Source organism: Piliocolobus tephrosceles, chromosome 3 (assembly GCF_002776525.5).
Source record: "Piliocolobus tephrosceles isolate RC106 chromosome 3, ASM277652v3, whole genome shotgun sequence".
Lineage (NCBI taxonomy): Eukaryota > Metazoa > Chordata > Mammalia > Primates > Cercopithecidae > Piliocolobus > Piliocolobus tephrosceles.
The window spans coordinates 13,775,773-13,794,735 of record NC_045436.1 but is presented as its reverse complement, the minus strand read 5'-3'; the positions used below and the strand labels follow the sequence as shown (position 1 = coordinate 13,794,735).

Here is an 18,963-nt window from a genome sequence, read left to right as displayed (position 1 = left end):
TCATGTAGTAGGATGATTTTTATAATCCTTATATCAGCCTTTCTCTGATCTATACTGCAATAACCCAGACTCATTTGGACAAAGGGCCTAGGGATGCAAGAATATTTTCATAAGAATGGTTGGATCTCTGGACCATGTAGTCTAGACTGAATAGAAAAAAAGTAATGATAGGTTAAAGTACAGAGAAAGCAAATGGGACCAGTCTCTAAGGACCCTGTGAGGACAGTGAGAAGGTTTAGAGTTAGAGTAAGGGTCGGGGACAGGAAGGATAAGATGCAGGGGCTGGCAGAACCCCTACGTTGCTCACCACCAAGGCACTAGTATTCACATTGTTTCTACAATTTCCATTAGGGTGTGGCCCCATATCCCATTCCAGAGGTCATGGGACATAAAAAAAAATTCATTGTAAGAGACCTGGAGGGGAAGCAGACTCCGATGGGTCCCAGAGCATGCTTGTCCTCCTCCATAGCTTTCTTCATGCTCTTCTTGGGCTATTCCCACACCGTTACTATCCCTACTTCCTGAAAAAGTCACAAACCCTCCAGCTTCTCAGCAAGGTACTCATTCAGAAAGCTTCTCTTGATGACTGTAGCCTCCACTGATGTCCTCCATTCCTGACCAGTGGTTTTACCAATGATTATATTTAATCTAGATCTCTGTATCTTACAAATTTTTAAAATAGGTTTCTGTGTGCAAGTTTTATATCTCAATGAATGCATCAGTCCTTTAGAATCAGAAATTATACTTACCCTGCATCCTTTGTTATGTCATTATGTGCAGAGCAAGGGTGGGCATGGGAGAGACCCGTCAGTAGACCCTTAAGAAATACTTGTTCAATCGAGTCAACACTAAAATAAATTCAAAAGGCTGCTTTGGGGGTGCAGTCGTTTTTGTTTTTTTTTTTTTTTTTTTTTTTAACCAGGGAATTGTTGGTGGTCCTATATACAAAAATTCTGCCACAACAATGATCTTAAGATGATATAATGAGATTTGTGAATTATCATTGGAATTTTTAAATATTTGACATTTCTTGAGTTGAGTATCCCTTTACCTGTCAGCTGATTTAAACCAGGATGTATTTATCATATGATGTAAGGGGATTTCTCCTAAGGTAACTGTTGTGAAATGAATGAAATTATTTAATAACACTAATATTTGTAGGTATCTCTATGCCTTTTATACCTAAAGAACCAACTATTTACAAATCGTATACTTATATTAATAGTTGCTCTACCTTTTTTCACTTGAGGAATTTGCTTTCTTATCTACAACTAACAAATAAAATTTCACTCTTCTTTTTAAATCTTTCTTTCTTTCTTTATCTTTCCTTTTTTTTCTTTTTCTTTTTTTTGATATGTAATTTCACTCTTGTAGCCCAGGCTGGAGTGCAATAGCACGATCTCACTGCGACTTCTGCCTTCCGGGTTCAAGCGATTCTCCTGTCTCAGTCTCCTGAGTAGCTGGGATAACAGGTGCCCACCACCACTCTCAGCTAATTTTTTTTTTTTTTTTTGTATTCTTAGTAGAGAGGGAGTTTCACCATGTTGGCCAGGTTGGTCTCGAACTCCTGACCTCAAGTGATCCACCCGCCTTGACCTCCCAAAGTGCTTGGATTACAGGTGTAGCCACTGTGCCTGGCCTAAATCTTTCTTTAGAAGGGAAAAATATGTAAAACAGTGACAAAATGTATAACCTTGTCAAACATATCTCATATCTCAAGTACATCCCTGTGAATATTTATCCTTTTATACTATTTAGTAAGAAAACTGAAAAAAAAAATGCAGAAAATTCCCTGAGTATCCAGTGTTGAAGTTCATTATTTGCACTTCAAATCTAGATGGAAAGAGATAGTTGACTTATGTTAATAAAAACTATCTACTAAATATATTGTGTCTTCAAAATTTTTTGAAAGCACAATTCCATTTCAGCACTTTTCTTTTATATATTTCTGTATTTTTCTTAATAAAAGAAAGAGCAAACGAAAAATATTACACCCAAAAGGAATAAGCCAGCACTGAGTTATATTTTATCAGATATGATCTGTTTTATGCCCTGATATTTCTTTAAAAAAACACAATATGTTTGTTTCGGGCATACGGACTAGGATTTAACCATGGTGGTCATTTTTACCTGGAGATAACATTGCCAATGGAACAAATATCATTTCTAGAACTTGTAAAATGATTCCTTTTAAATGAATAATTTCTAGGATTTGTAAAATGATTTCATTGTAACAGCCACACAAAACACTATCTTGTACTCACATATATAAAAATGAAACAAATCAATCAAAATAAAAAAAACAAGAACTCCCTACACACAAACACACACATGTGCACACACACACACACAAAGAGAGAGATGTAAATAGCAATCCAAAAGTTTAGAGTTGTTAGCATAAAACATATAAACTTACATGTTAAAATGTATCAAATAGTTCCCTCACTAATTAATAATATATTAATAATATATAATGAGTTACACGTAAGTAATGTGCATGTAGCCTAAGGAAGTCTCAGATAATTCCTGGTAATATTATATATTTGGTATTTGTTTTGTTTCCATTTTTTTTTTATCTTCACTTAATAAAGGGGAAAAAATATCTAAAGACGTGAAGAAAGAAAAATACCCAAATCTGGTTGAAGCCTTAGTTGTCTTCTCTGTCAGAAAGTCAGGGTTGAAAACACAGAAGAATTACTAACAAAGAAAGATCTGTCAGCTTTGAGAAATGCTGCTATGGGAACATCATCTTCATAATTTGGTGAGGATGTGGGGCTCAATATAATTGATTGATTGACTAGTTTATAGGCATCTAGAGCTGAATGAAATCTTACAGGCTACTTAATCCACACCCTTTGCTTATACCTCAGGACCAAGGCAGCACAGATCAATAATAGCTGAGTTATTGGGATAAGAACAATTATCTCCTGACTCCTAGTGTAGTGATTATTTAACCACAATATGCTTCATCTCTGTTGATTCATTTCACAGTTTGAATATAGGTCATGTATTTGTCTATATATTCCTAAATACATGAAGGTATAAATAGTCTCTATAAATAAAATACAAGAAAAATGAACAATACAGTTTTCAGAACAGATGCACACCAACTTTACTAGACATACTATATTATATCACAATTTAGAACAGTCAAGAAGCATATCTTATCATTTAAAAAACTCAAATGCCATCAAACATTCTTAGACAGTTTAACTTTTGAAGTCACATTTAAATAATAAATGTATATCATTAGAGCATTTTGTAGTAACTTGCTGAGGGATTCTGCTATTCCACGGCATTTTCAGTCTCTGCCTTTCCCTTGGATCATTCCCCTTCTGAAATCATGAAACAATTCTTTCCTACCCAACAAAAATCTTTGCTTGACCTTGGATCCATCCAAATTTCTTCCCACCCTTCCTCCTTTTCTCTTTCCCTCCCCTCTCTCCCTCCTCTCTTTCTTCCTTATTTTTCTTTTTTTTTTTTCCTAGTCCTTGTAATCTGGCCTATGAGAGCAGACTTGTATCTTCACTCCTTTATTAAAAATGCTTTGATTTCGATACACTGATATACATGAAAAAAACCCTTAAAACAAAATATATTGTATTCCTTTCTGTTCTTTCTGTTGCACTGAATAATGTAGGTCACTCATTTCTTAAAACTGTTTTCTCTTTGATTCTTCTGAACGTGCACTAACTCTGTCTCATCTACTTTTCAGCTGAAAAGTCCTTCTTGCCTTAATATTCTAGATCCTTCTTGTCTTAGTGTTTCTTTCACTAGAGCCTTTGGTCTAATGTTGACTCCCTCCCACAACTGTTTTCTACACCCTATTCTGAACAGATACGCTCATTCCATAGTTTTGCCTTCTTTCCTGTCTCCTGCAATGACCAATATTAAATACATTATACTTTTTAAATGTTGTATTTTTGTATCTTTCTGAGTTAGCAAAGTAGGCAGTCATAGGCAAATAGCTTGATGATAAGAGCATTTGTTGGTTTCTTTGTCAATTGTCTAAATGTTATTGCCTTCAATGTCTGGACATGACCCCAAATAAGGAAACAGTACACATTCACAAATAACTATAATGCAAGGAGGAAACAGCTGACATAGCAGACACAGAGAGACAGAAAAGAAAGGTAGACTTTCATCAGATGCAGTGTTAACTGAACTCCAGGCATTTGTGCAACATACTTGAAGCTTTACCACATTTTCCTAGCAGTGTGTACAAATGTAATAATATATGCCATAGCTTTTCCAATATCCCTCCAAGATAGATATTAGAGAGAAAGGAGAGTTTTGAACCTATTGAGGCTGAAGGACTAAAGGGACAGCTAGGTGAAGACAGCTGACAGGCATAGATATGCAGATTTGAGAGATACATAAATATAAATGACACTGAAGCTATGAGACAGGAGGTTATTAGTACCTTTCAGGGGAGGGGTTTCAGTGAACTCTGGAGAACATCACCCAAAAAGGTTGATTAGTGACTGATGAAAAAGAAGAGACAGCAACTATAGAAACTTAGTAAGTTTAGTAGTGAAATGAAACAGAAATGTAATAGTAATTCCAAGAGGTAGCTCTTGGTAATATTAGGACCAGGATTAGAAAATAAAAATAATGCAGACATGCCTTAGAGGTGTTTGGGGTTGGGTTCTAAACAACTGCAATAAAGCGAACATCACAATAAAGCAAGTCACATGAATTTTTTGATTTTCCAGTGCATATAAAAGTTATCTTTACACTATGCTAAATTCTATAAAGTGCACAATAGCATTATGTCTTAAAAAAAAAACCCAATGTATAGACCTTAATTTTAAAATACTTTATTGCTAAAAAAAAAAAAAATGCTTACAATCATCTGAACCTTCAGCAAGTCATAATCTTTTTGCTGGTGGAGGGCCTTGCCTCCCTGTTGATGGCTGCTGACTGATCTGGGTGGTGATTGCTGAAGGTGGCTGGGAAGTTTCTTACAATAAGATAATGAATTGCATTTGTCTTATTTTAAGGCAATATAATTGCTGCATCAATTGACTCTTCCTTTCATGAAAGATTTCTCTGTAGCATGTGATGCTGTTGGTTAGCATTTTACTCACAGTAGAAGTTACAAAATTGGAGTAAATCCTACTGCTGCTTTATCAACTAAGCTTATGTAATATTCTAAAACCTTTGTTGTCATTTCAACAATATCATTACATCTTCACCAGAGGTAAATTCCATTTTAAGGAACCACTTTCATTATTCATCCATAGAAAGCAGCTTCTCATCTATTCAAGTTTCATATGATATTGCAGCATTTCAGTCACATCTTCAGGCTCCACTTCTAATTCTAGTTCTCTTGCTATTTCTACCACATATGCAGTTTCTTTCTCCACTGAAGGCTTAAGCCCCTCTAGGTTATCCATGAAGACTGAACTCAAACTATTCCAAACTCCTATTAATACTGATATTTGATCTCCTCCTGTGAATCATGAATGTTCTTAATGGCATCTAGAATGGTGAATTCTTTCCAGAGGGTTTTCAATTGACTTTGTCCAGATCCATTAGAGGAATCACTATGTATGGCAGCTATTACCTTATGAAACATAGTTCTTTAAGAATAAGACTTGGAAGTGGAAATCATTCCTTGATCCTTTCCATTTGTAAAAAAAAAAAAAAAAAAAAAAGCACAGTATCTACGAAGCACAATACAGTGAGGCTCAATAACACAGGGTATGCCTGTATATTAGTGATACAAGTGAAGGAATAACAGCTGTAATGAGTGGCTAAGTCAGCTTAGAAGAAAGGCATTCTGGAGTCAGTTGTTCTCGTTACATGCCCTGGACTTCCTGCCTCATCATCAGTAGGATTACATGTTAAAATTGCAGGTCCAGCTCTCAAACTCCAGCCCTCTGAATCTGAGTCTTGGGAGTTGGGACCTAGGAATCAGTATTTAATATATGCCTTAAGGTATTCTAGCTGGACAATAAAATTAGAGGTTCTACAATAAGGAAGTTTATACAACTAGCAAGAGATATTTATTTTGTTATTACTGTATATTATTTAAGCATACCTTACATATCTTAAAATAAATAGTGAATATATTAAACTAAAAAAAATTTGTTTTATGATACTACTTTCTAGAATTAACACATTATTCTGGTTATGTCGTTCATACAGGTCAAGGCTTCATTTCTCATTGGGATATGGTTTTGTTTGCTTGCTATAGCATGGATAGTGAGCATCGAGTATCCGGTTTTGCAATATTTACCCTCATCTCCTCACTTCTTGTCAAACAGTTGAAAATAGAATGACCTCAAGTTAAATAAGCTGAAACACAATAATGAACTAATATTTTTTAAGGCCTCTAAATTTCTAGGTTGAAACTAATTCTGTCCTGGAGTTTAAACCCATCTCATTTACCCTAATTTTTCTTTGTTTTTCAATTGTCTGGGAGAAAGACCTCGATTTTTTGTAATCACAGAGACAGCTCTAACTTTGCCAGATAAAATTATTAATAATAAAAAGAGATTTACATGAAGAGTTTGTTAAGTGGAACCTTAGTTAAATACATCTCTTCAAAAGAAAAGTATGATGAAGCCTTTAGTGACATTATAATTCAAATTTTGTACTTTGTAAAACTAACACATTCTTGAAAAAATAAAGCAAGCTCTTAAACAGTTCACTACAAAGTATCTAGCTGATTGTGACAAGAGGATATTGAGCAAAGGATTTATGCAAATTGACCTACATTCCAATTTATGACCAACTCTTTTCTAAATAAAATGAACAGTACTTTACAGTAGCCTTAGAAACTTCAGATTCAAGGGAAAATAAGAAAGATTAGCTGATTTCATTTGAAACTATTTTGAGTAGAGCTTATCCCAGTATTCTACCAACACATTTCCACCCAGGCATGAATTTCCACACTCAAATGTTTTGCTGTGAAATTTTAGTGTGACTGTTTAGATTTCTTCATGTTTCTAATTAAAAATCTAGTCTTTAATCATATGTTTTTCTCAGAACTTGTACTGAGTTTTCAGTTGTAAACCCAATGTGAAGCACACTTAACAAGACAGCTCTTTTAGGAATTAGATCAGTTAGTCGGCTACCCTCAATTTCTCCTTTCCTCGTATGAGCAGGCTGCTCCTCACGTCAAGGAAAAGCGATGTCCTGGGATTTCTGATGCTAGATCATAAGAATCTTTGCAGCGTCTGCTTGGGTTTTTTGGAACATTCATTCTTGCGATGCTGCCTCTTGGAACCTAGTCATCATTTTGTGGAAAACCCAAGCCACTTCAGGACAGTTAAACTCGTAGTCAACAGCTGGCATCAACTGCCAGCTATATATGTGAGCTCTCTTGGACGACTAGTCCAATCCTGTCTTCAGATGGCTAAATCCCCTACTGCCATCAGGCTTCCAAGGCAGGAAACTTCAAATGAGGATTGCTCAGCAGACAGTCAGCCTGCAGAACCATGAATGACAATAATACGTTGTTGTTTTAATCCACTAGTTTGGGAGATCATTTTATGCAGCAATAAATGCTTAGAACATGAGTTTTATCTTTTTCTGCTGAGTTTGGGACTCTTATCAGACCTTGTGATTTCATAAGGAAAATAACACACTGGAAGCCAAATGATCAAAAGTATTATCCAGTTCTCTAGCATCATAAAAGTGTTCTTGATTTGCTTAATGGAAATAGCTTAATCTTACCTTCTTTACATGTTTTTTTTTTTTTTTTTCTCTAATGATTACTGGATCAAGAGCTGAGCTACATAAATTTGCAGAACCTTGCCCAATCCTCTCATCAAACAAATGAGGAAGCAGGATCCCAAAGATTTATAGAACCCATTCAAAGACATAAGAGATTATCATCTGCTTCTCCTATTTCAAACCTTGGCTCTTGTACCTTTGTTCATAACTGTCTCGAGGGTGTCATAGTTTCTCTGAAAAAAAGTTATGAGCTCAAGACAAAACTGTGTGTCATTATCCTTTGTCTGAATTTGTAAACAATTTTACAGATACTTAACCAACTCCATTGTTACTCAAATTGAGTAAGAGCAAAATATTTCCATTTGATATTTTTCTCTTGTCAAAATGTGTAGACTCTCAAATCTAACATGGAATGTTTAAGTTGTCACATTTCACTGTTCTCATGTTAGGGCATTTAGTACATATCATGTAGTGGGGGTCCTTCAGTCAAACAGGATTTATCCTTTCCCCTCCCTGTCCCTCAACCAGTACTCCTTATAATCACACTTTCAAATAGATAATTCAGTTCATGGATTTTCCTCTCACTAAAGGTTGGTAACCCTTTCATCTTTGTTTTCCTTTTTGTTCTGTGTTCTGATTAAATTCTCAGGTGTTCCTAACATACTAAATATTTGTGTTTAGATGTCTTGCTATTACTTCTTTTTTTGTTTGTTTGTTTTCTTTTTGTTTGAGACTGAGTCTCTCTCTATTGTCCAGGCTGGAGTGTAATGGCATGATCTCGGCTCACTGCAACCTCTGCCTCATGGGTTCAAGTAATTCTCGAGCTTCAGCTTCCCAAGTAGCTGGGATTACAGGCGTGTGCCACCACGCCCGGCTAATGTTTGTATTTTTAGTAGAGACAGTCTCACTATGTTACTCAGGTTGGTCTCAAACACCTGGCTTCAACTGATCCACCCACCTCGTTCTGCCTCCCAAAATGTTGAGATTATAGGCGTGAGCCACCGCACCCAGCCTTGCTATCACTTCTTAATATTTCAAATATGAAATTAATTTTTCGTCCAAAGTATGCAGAAAGTAAACCATCTGGTTTATCCTTTAAATATTCTATCAAGGAACCCACTACTTCCCCAGTCTTCAAGATTTCAAATTTCTAGACAAAATATTGTATTTATTCTCTTATTGCTCCATTACCTAATTTTATAGATTTTTCACCTGACTTATCTCTCATCCATCTTTTGCTCTCCCGTTCCACTGGCTTAGACATATATCATATTCTATTATTATCGTATCATATATATAATATATTATTATTCCCAAAACTGGTTTAGACATATATCATATTACCCCAGGATTACTGTGACAACTGGCTCTGTCCTCTCCAACTAATTCTGTTTTAAACAACATTTTCACCAATCTCATTATGTCTTCCCTGCTCAAAAACCTTCTAAGGCACCCTACTTCCTATCATGTAAATTCTAAATTCCTCTCATTGCTTTTAAAGGCTCTCCAAAATCAAATCCCATCCTGTCAATCCAGCTCCATGTCCTACTGTTCCCCAAACTCACCTCCTTATTGCCTTGAGAAGGAGCTCCTTATTCTACCTAGAACCACTTCCCTTCCAAATGTTTCACATTCCTCCAAGACAGGTTCACTACCACTCCCATTAAACGTTTCACAGTATCTGTCAAATTAAATCATATTCAACATCATTTTTTAAACAAAACAGTCATTAACAGTCTCGTAGTGATATATATGTGGTCAAGTAGAATAGTCAGTGTTGTGTTCAGGAGAAAAATTAAAAATATTCCTGACCTGTCTTTCCAATGGGGCCTGAAATTCCACAAGTAGAGATTTGCAGGTTAAAATTCAACTTGAAGTTGAAATGTAAGTACTCTTAGCAATGTGTTAGCCCTGCAGTTTTTTTTAGTATGAACTATGTTGTTGCCTCCTTTCTGCAGAGTAAAATTTTGGAGTGGAGGGAAAACCCTGCTGCATACCTAGAGAAGCCGAGGGCATCAATGAGGAAATCAAACCACAAAAGGAAGAGATGCCAAAATTGCAATTGCCTACTTTGCAAATAACTTTTTTTTTTTACAATCAGCCTTGTGCATTATGGATATGAAGGACTATAAATTATTCAGAATATTTGATTAGCCAATTACTCTCATTCTGCCACAGTGCTAGAGTTCAGATTTCTTCTTCTAAGACAAATGAGAATTGATTGCTACATTCATCCCCATAACACTATCTTCCTTTAAGTGATAAAGTTTGGTTGTCATTATACCAGGAAAAACAAAATAAAACAAAAAACAAAAACAAAAAAAAACTGGATTCCATTTGTTGGTGCAATCTAGCATTCTCCTACCCTGTTTTTCCCTCTTATCATAGCCATTTGGACTTTAATGCTAAACTCCCTACCATCCCTAATACCACTAAATAGATGAGGTTCTAAGTAGTGAAGTTTTGTTTTTCATATGTAAATTAAAAGGAAGAGGAGAGATATGACCTAAAGTGGACAAATGTTTTCTGTTTCCCCTATGCACTTCCTTCCTGCTTTCCCCGTTTTGCCCCTTGCTGCTTATTGGCTCTTCCTACTCTCTGGACTGCATATTGAATCTCCGTCCTGAGTTCTGGCTTCGTGCCCTCACTCTCCCTTGCTACAGGCCTGTTCTTTTCTCTATTTCCCTCACCTCTGGCTTCCTCACTTGCTTCCCCTACCTCCACCTAAAGAGAGTTAAGGAATATTTTTAATCTCTCCTACTAGGTCCCTGACTACATGAGTTTTTGGTGACCTCAATTACAATAGGAAAAATGTAATCCACTTCTGGCAGAAGAAGGAACAAATTTTAGGTATCTCTCAGATTACAGATAGGAAAGAGAACTTCTAAGAGTTACAGACCAAGCTTTGGATCCTGACAACTCAGTTGTTAACTCCACACCATCCCACACAACAGCACCTTCCTATAATGAGGGATGATTGATAATTATCCATGAGCATTGAAGCAAAAATCCAGGACAAATTGTTTTCACTATAGTATGGAAATGGAAATTAAAGAAATAATTAACTTTGAAATTATGAATACCTTACCTTTGACAGTCAGTCCTCTCGAACTTGAGGTTAAAAGGGTAAATTATGTAATTCTTTCTGGACACTTTATTATGTTGGATCCAAATGGCATTGTAATGCTTTTAATAGAGCTAATGAATAGATTACATCAAGTCAATTATTTTGACTTTCCATTTATGACAGCTTTTCTCCTGTGTGAGCATATAAACAAGAGTTTATAGGCTCAAGTACAACAGTAAGTGTTGCGTTTAGGAGAAAAATTTAAAATATTCCGGACCTGTCTTTCCAATGGAACACAACACTTAACAACCAAATAAAAAAAAGAGCCCGAAATACGCTCTGCCACACTTGGGAAAATGTTTTATCTTTCTTTTTTAACCTGAAAATACTCCTTCCTTTTCAGAAAACATTTAAAGACAGTCCTTCTTAAGACCATTTCCAACGCTGTTTATACAAAGGCCCTAAAATGGGTCCTTCTAAGACTCTTCCAAGGGTCAAGCAAGAAGAGACTATGAATGTCTTGATCACAGCTAACATTCATAGGCAAAAATGTCCTCAGCTTTCTCTTTTTTCCTTTCTTCCAAGTTGGCTACTGTCTATAAACTCCATGATTAGTAGTCAAAGCATCCCCTAACCCTTGAGCCTGTGGGAATTTAGGAATTTCAACCCGAGCACGTAAGTCCCCAAGGCCTCCTTTACTCTTGAAGAAATCCCTCACAACAAAGGACAAGGGAGAAGCAAGGGGGAGGGGCGCCCAGTGGACTTGGCTGGAAGAAGTGAGCGCGCTGGGGTTGGAAGAGTAACTCCGGCTGCGGGCTGAACGCAGCCGGTAACCGCGCAAGAGCAGCATCGCCCCTGCGCCTGTGGATGCTCCAGTCCAGGGATGGCGAGTGCTTTCTCCTCCCCAGCCTCTCCCTCGCTCTTCGAGGTGACTCGTGGGACCCTGCGTCTTAGCGGTGGGTTTGAATCGGCTATTTCACACCCAGTTCTTCCTCCCCTCCGCCACACACAATCACATTCCTGGAGCTATTCCAAGCTGCCTCCGCTAAACACCGAATGAGCGAACCCTGCCTGGAAACTTGAGCGAAGCTGAACTGCGCCGAACTCCACCATCCAGTGACCCGAGCCACTGTGGACGCCCTTTAAACCACGCTGTTTACCCAGGTCGAATTTAGGAAGAATCAGCCTTCGGCCTCAACCTCAAATCTATTGTGCAAATGGGCACCTCGTTTGGAGAGGGACTAGAAATTGTCCCCAGTCTGGCCCTGCCCCAGCACCTTCCTCTGCTCAAACCTGTACCAAGTGGAAGTTTTAGGAAGTTTCCATTTCTCGTGCCCCGTTTCAACTTGCTCCCCAAAGAGAACATGAAAACGTGGGAACTCGGGAGGACAGAGATCTCCCTGTAATCCGCTCGCTATTCGGATCCTGGGTCTCTTAGTCTTTCTTTATTTCCCAAATACCGCCCCAAGCACAGTAGACTGGACCCCCAGGCTTGGGTCGTGGGGCCGGCGCAGAGGACCAGCGCCCAGGCGCAGCCTCCCACCCTCCTGACTCACTGTGAACAGTCGGGCACCCTCCCTCACCTCCAGGTGCCACCCATAGCCATTGCCTCGCTCCCAGAAAAGAAGTCCAGAGACCAGAGGGCTGGGGGCGCGGGGCGCGGGGGGAACAGAGCTGGGAGGGACGCAGTCTGAGGCCAAGGAACATTCATTTTCTTTCTATAATGCTCATTCCCGAGGCCGAGCCTTTGGGCGAAGTGTCCGCGCCCGCCCGCGCACTCACCCATGGCCCGAGGTCCTGCTTCTCTGCAGTCCCCAGAGGAGAGCCAGTGACCAGGCGCTGCGCGGGGCCAAGTTCTCCAAGCCGCGCTCGGGCTCCTCGAGCCCTGGCAAGTGACAGCCTCGCCCCTCCCAGCGGAGACAACTCGCAGGACGCCTGGCGACTCTGCGGGCGCACAGACCCCTCCCTCTTTCCACCTGCCTCCTCTGCTAGAAGCCCATTTCCCTCCCCTTCACTGTGGATCTCCTCCCCAGAGGCCCCCACCCTGCCCCCTTTCGCTTTCATTAGAGACACGTGCAAAGTCTCTCGCCTAAATACATTGAATGCACGTTACAGACACACACGTTGTCTCAGTAGCCAAGATAATGATCTCTAAGTGGAGTCTGGAAAGAGATTATTCCAAGAGACAGGTTTCATATGATAATTTTATGGTCCCTTGTCTTCTGTGTACCATTTTGTTTCTTAATGATAATAACATTAATAAAGAGAAGAGGAAGGTAAAATTCTCCCTTTAATTTATACTTTGTCATCTCCTCTTTCTTCTATATAAAATACGTTTCTGTAATTGGACAAGGTTATAAAGTCCTAAAAACCATACACATAAACACACACGCACGCACCCTGACACACACACACACACACACACACACACAATAATATGCAGAAATCACCTGGAAAATAAACAACTCAATCCAGGAGTCAGTTGATGAGGCTGAAAGAGCACAGGGCTTGGCAGTTGAGAGGATGAGTTGTAATCCTGGCTCATTTCCTAATTTGTAAAATGAAGGATCTGGAAAAAGTGATCTCTAAGGCCTCTTCAAGCTAAAAAAAAAAAAAAATTATATAATTCTATGGGTTATTGACCTAGTTCTTTGGAGAGTCATACTGGAGAAGTTATTTCAGTAAATCAGTCCCCAAGGTATTGTACACTGCTTTTTCATGCAAAGCACACCCAGAAGTATACACATATCTATGCTGTGAGTAAGTGGAAGAATAAAATAAAATGGACATGATTACTTACTTTGAGGAACATTGCTATCTAATGGGGAAAAGGTGATATGAAAAATCAGTAACAATATTTTCAGCAGAATGTATGGATACATACGGAGCATATCATTAAAATGCCACAGAAACATCTGCACAGCTCTTTCTCACATAATGGAAGAGCTATATACTCCTGGCAGGGGTGTTGTAAATGCACTTCAGTTACATGGGAATACAGTCATTCTTATGGGAGGGAAAAGGAATTAGTCAATAAAAATTAAAAGTGTTCAACATATCACTCAGAAATGCATCACCATTCTGGAAATTGACTAACATGAACTGTGACTGTTGCAAAGCATAACACTAATACATTTGTTCAATAAAGGTAAGTTGCTGGCTCAAGCCTGTACTTCTAGCACTTCAGGAGCCTGAGGCAGGCATATCTCTGGAGCTCAGGAGTTTGAGACCAACCTGGGCAGAATAGTGAGACCTCATCTCTACAAAAAATAAACAAAAAATTAGCTGGGTATGGTGGTGCACATCTGTAGTCCCAGTTACTTGGGAGGCTGAGGTGGAAGGATCACTTGAACCTGGGAGGTTGAGGCTGCAGTGAGCCAAGACTGCATCACTGCACTTCAGCCTGGGCAACAGAGAGACCCTGTCTCAAAAAAAAAAAAAAAAAAAAAGATAAATGATAGATTTTGGAGATTGATTCATAAGCTCAGTTTTAGGATCACCGCAAGCAACTTACAATCTATTTCCTGAAGATTTATTCAAAGTAATGTTTGAACTCTAAAAATAAGAACTATTTTTTGTTTTTTTCCCATGGTATTCTATGATAATCCTGAAATACAAAATAATAATAATAACATAAACTGAGTACAGTGTGCTAAGTGTCAGGCATTGTATTAAGGGCTTCGTATTAACTAATATAATTCTCACTACAAAAGGAAAATACTGGTATCCCCACTTTACAGATGAGGGAATTAATCCACACAGAGATTAAGCACTTACCCAAATTCTAGTAATAAATGGGAATGCAAAATTCATACCCAAGACAAAATACTCCAGAGTCCATGATCTTAGTGAGCTAACCACATTGTCTCTCAGTATCCAACTGGTTTTGCCACATGCTTGAGAAAGATGGTGATATCTTTCAACACTAAATATAATTCATAAATATTTTTAACATTCCCAGTAAAATATATGATATGTGGAATACACTAAAGATACAAATCATCATATACTGGCTTTTAATAATCAAAATCATGATGTTGTCTTTCTTTTGGCTTATTATAAGTGAATACATCCAAATGTTGATGTTTAATTCATTTATCTTACAGTGATGATGTAAATGGTGTCAGTATCCTAGATCTCAGGCATAGAGAGGCCATTATCTCACCTGAAACCTAACAAGTTACATGATTTTATATGGGAATTCAATAAACATGTGCAAATTAATTCATTATCTCAGTACGTTATATTTTTTTACTCTAATTATCCAGTATTTCTGCTTTCTCATTCCTGTTACCTCATGTCCATCAAGTATTAAGGTTTTGCTTCCAAAATATTCTTCCCACTCATCCCTCATCTTCAGTTTCATTGCCTAGACCACCTTTTAGCAAGTCCTGTGGAAATATAACTAACACTTCTTTTTTAAAATATGGAGATACTTACCAACCATGGGACTCAAAATTGAGGCTTTAGCTAAACTTGTAAAATTCTGAGATGAATAGAAATTTTTCTTTTTTGAGATGGAATCTTTCTCTTGTTGCCCTGGCTGGAGTGCAAAGGCACGATCTTGGCTCACTGTAACCTCTACTTCCCAGGTTCAAGCGATTCTCCTGCCTTAGCCTCCTGAGTAGCTGGGATTACAGGCATTTTTTAGTAGAGACAGGGTTTCACCATGTTAGCAAGGCTGGTCGCAAACTCCTGACCTCTGGTGACCCACCTGCCTCTGTCTCCCAAAGTGCCGGCAGGAGCCACTGTGCCTGGCTAGATATTTTTCATTACATAACCTTGTTGGTGCCAAGGGAAGACCTCCCCTTTGCTCTCTGAAAGTTCACTGAAAATCAACTGAGCAAAGATGGATAAAAAGGAGAAATGGCATACAAATTTATTAATGTGCGCAGAGAACCACAGAGTGATTACCTCAACCTCCAGTGGGGTAGAGAATCTTATATATTCCATCTTGAGGTGAAAGAAAGAATCGGGGCTTCTATTATGGCAAAATAGGTTACGGTGGCAAGACAGCTTATGGGAGGGGGAGAAGAGGGGCCCAGGCTTGCAAAGGTGGTCTTTCTATGCAGATGAAACCTTGCAGGGCTCAGCCCTCACTGAGAACACAGAGTAAATGTTTCTTTCAGACTTTTAATCTTTCCCACATCCAGACAAACGAAGGTCTCAGAGAAAGCCTGGCTGCATCAATGAAGGTTTTCTCTACTGATGCGAATCTCCCCCCATGAAAGGCAGCTTTTCAGCTATTCTTGAATTTCTAGCTTTTCTGAATAGTCTTCTTGAAATATGTCAAGAAAATAAATTTGGAGGGGAAATATTTTAGTCTCCTTCTGTTCTCCTTTGGAAATTTTTCTTTAAGACAGTTTCACTTATTAAAGGCAAGGTTGATAACTTTGGAAAGATGTGAGTTAAAGGTTTGCTGTTTAGGAGGCAGGCAAAGGAGAAGAAAAACAAGTTGGGATAAGCAGAAAAGAACAAATTTAAATATGTTATCCCGTACCTTCTCGAATCAGCCTCTTAGCTGTGAGAAAAGTTCAGCTGAGTTAAACAATAGGGTCCCGCTCCAGGAGGCGGCATGGCAGATGGGCTTGACCTCCATATATGGTGCAGACAAACAGATATTTAGTAAGAGGCATTTCTGTAGAAACATAAGAAAAACAAAGATTAATGTCTGGAGTAGTCTATAAACTAATTTTTCTAGCATATCTGAAGGATTTTTAGATGGCAATCTGACAGGTTTTTTCTGGATTGTAGTTCGAATCAGGTATTCAAATGAACATTTGAAAGAGTCCAGACATCAAAAGGCATGAAGACTGTTTGTATATAAGTTGCTGTAGTGATTTCTCTCAAAGTTTATATCATGTTATCTAGTTTTAGTTTGCAGAGCTTTTTTTAAACAGTACATTTTTAATTTCTAGTGATTTCAAGTTAGAAAAATGACAGAAAAATGTAAAAACCTTAAAGACTTGTAGCCAGAAAATAATTCAGAACACAGTCCAAATTGTAGGCAAATAATAAAAAGTTAAGAACAATGGACAAGGCTAAAATCCAATAGCAGGTATACTATAGTTTTCTTCTGAAACATATGTTTCTCTCTCTAGTCCCCCAGGTCTACCAAAGATGAGTCACAGTAAGACCAATTTATTTGCAAAGTAAGATTTACTCTTATTATAATTGGCCTAATTATTTGCACAAAGTGCAGTAAGAACACTGATTTGCTATATAGCCTTTTTTAAAGTTGGCTTTGCTGGAACTTTTACATAAGGAATCTCACATTAGATTTTTAAAAACCTCCCAAGGCTAGGAAGCCAAACCACGGATTTCCTATGAGACTGTGCCGGCGCCTGCATGAACTGGGTACATTCCCCTTTTCTCAAGGATTCCAAAATATCTTGAGGCTCCTGAACCTGCCAGAAAGTGACATTCTACTTGCTGCAAGGTCAGGAACCTTGTAAGAAAACCATATACACAAGCCACCAGGCCAGTATTTACTAGGGGCTTTTTTTAAATCAGCTCTAGAAAGTCAACCTCAATTCCTCAAAGTAGTGTGGTAATATCTGAAAATATGTCATTCCATCCACAGCCTTGGTAAAATATTGCCTAAATTTGTGTATTCTTTGGGAACAAAACAGATTCTTATTGAATGTATGTAAATAACAATGTTGCCATAAAATAAGACCACCCACAAATAGTTTCTAAATTCTAGTGACATCAGGTAGAGAAAATGGTAAATGTTTCTACTTTGCTCACAAAACTATACTTTACCAATTACTGTAAGCTATAAATAGTTCAAAAGAAAAAAGTTTTCTTGACTCTAGAAAACAAAAACCATCAGCTATATTTCAAATTTAAAAAAATCATAGAAAAATCATTCCAGTTCTCTATCAGTTCAGTTTTATATGACTAACTTTTGTTCTGCTTGCTGTTGGGTTAGCAATCTTCATGAACTCATTAGTTTTTCTATTAGACTTCTGAAAGTTTTTACCTAGTCTTATGGTACCTAGTCTAATGAAGTTCTCAGAAACCTGCATTCAAAGGTACTTGGCAATGTCTTTTCCATGAATTTCCTTGAAAAACAAGCACATTTTGGACTGCAGCCAATTGCAAACTACTTTTTGAGAAGACTCAAAGTAAAACAATCATTGTCTGAGGATGACAAAAGATACAGAATAGCCATGGTTGAAGGTGCAATTGACAAGGACATTTGGTCATTTTTGTGGCATACTGCAATTTAACGTAATAATTATAATCGTACCTGATATTATATACCAAGACATATCAGAATTTTAGGAATTTCATGCAATTTTGGAACACATTTCTACAAATATAACTCAAAGAGAGTGAAGCACCATTTCTTATTTGACAATATTTCTGTATGATTTTTACACATCACGTAAGCCTTATATATCTTTCTTGGACTTCCAGGGATTCCAGATTGTTGATATTCCAGAATATCCAACAGTTAGTTTGAGGTCAAAAGACTTAATTTTAGAGTTTAAAATTTGGTTTTGGAAGTGTGTCAAATATCAAAGGTTTAAAACACTTTATATTAAAAAAAAGACAGTTTTAAAAGATTTGGTCAAAATAGGATCACAGGTCACTGTAAAATAAGTTATTCATTTAGCCAAATTCATAATTAAAATATTTCAAAAGCAAAACACTTCACTCTTTGAAGGAGAGGAGACTTAGTTTTCCAATCAAAGTATCTAATAAAGACAGTATGAGTCAAACTCTCTCTTCTACTTCTTATTTTTTGCAGTTTATTCAAAAGATGAACAATAATCTTCCATTATACTATCTCTTGTCAATACTACATGAAAATCATGTTCAAAAGAGAAAGCTAAAATATATCTTTGCATCAGTGTGTTATTAATGTTAGAGCTAATTTAATAAAATACTATAAATAGTTCCATTTAGGCCGGGCGCGGTGGCTCAAGCCTGTAATCCCAGCACTTTGGGAGGCCGAGACGGGCGGATCACGAGGTCAGGAGATCGAGACCATCCTGGCTAACACGGTGAAACCCCATCACTACTAAAAAAAACTACAAAAAACTAGCCAGGAGAGGTGGCGGCGCCCGTAGTCCCAGCTACCCGGGAGGCTGAGGCAGGAGAATGGCGTGAACCTGGGAGGCGGAGCTTGCAGTGAGCTGAGATCCAGCCACAGCACTCCAGCCTGGGTGACAGAGCGAGACTCCGTCTCAAAAAAAAAA

General features: G+C 37.9%; 1 protein-coding gene across 4 annotated transcripts in view; it reads right to left on the bottom strand.

Moving 5' to 3' along the window:
• The window catches only part of GPM6A (glycoprotein M6A), a 364,860-nt gene extending 351,969 nt beyond the window's left edge, over positions 1 to 12,891 (bottom strand). For 2 of the 4 annotated variants that reach the window (XM_023229338.1, XM_023229361.1), the window contains exon 1: positions 12,536 to 12,886. Coding sequence is in view for 2 of the 4 variants with exons in the window: in XM_023229361.1 (XP_023085129.1) it covers positions 12,536 to 12,817 (282 nt within the window). In the remaining 2 variants the exon portion in view is untranslated. Of the gene's footprint in view, positions 1 to 10,774; positions 11,409 to 12,535 lie in introns of those variants that run through there. The other 2 variants (XM_023229352.1, XM_023229343.1) reach the window with 2 other exon arrangements.
• Between the last annotated feature and the right edge of the window lie 6,072 nt (positions 12,892 to 18,963).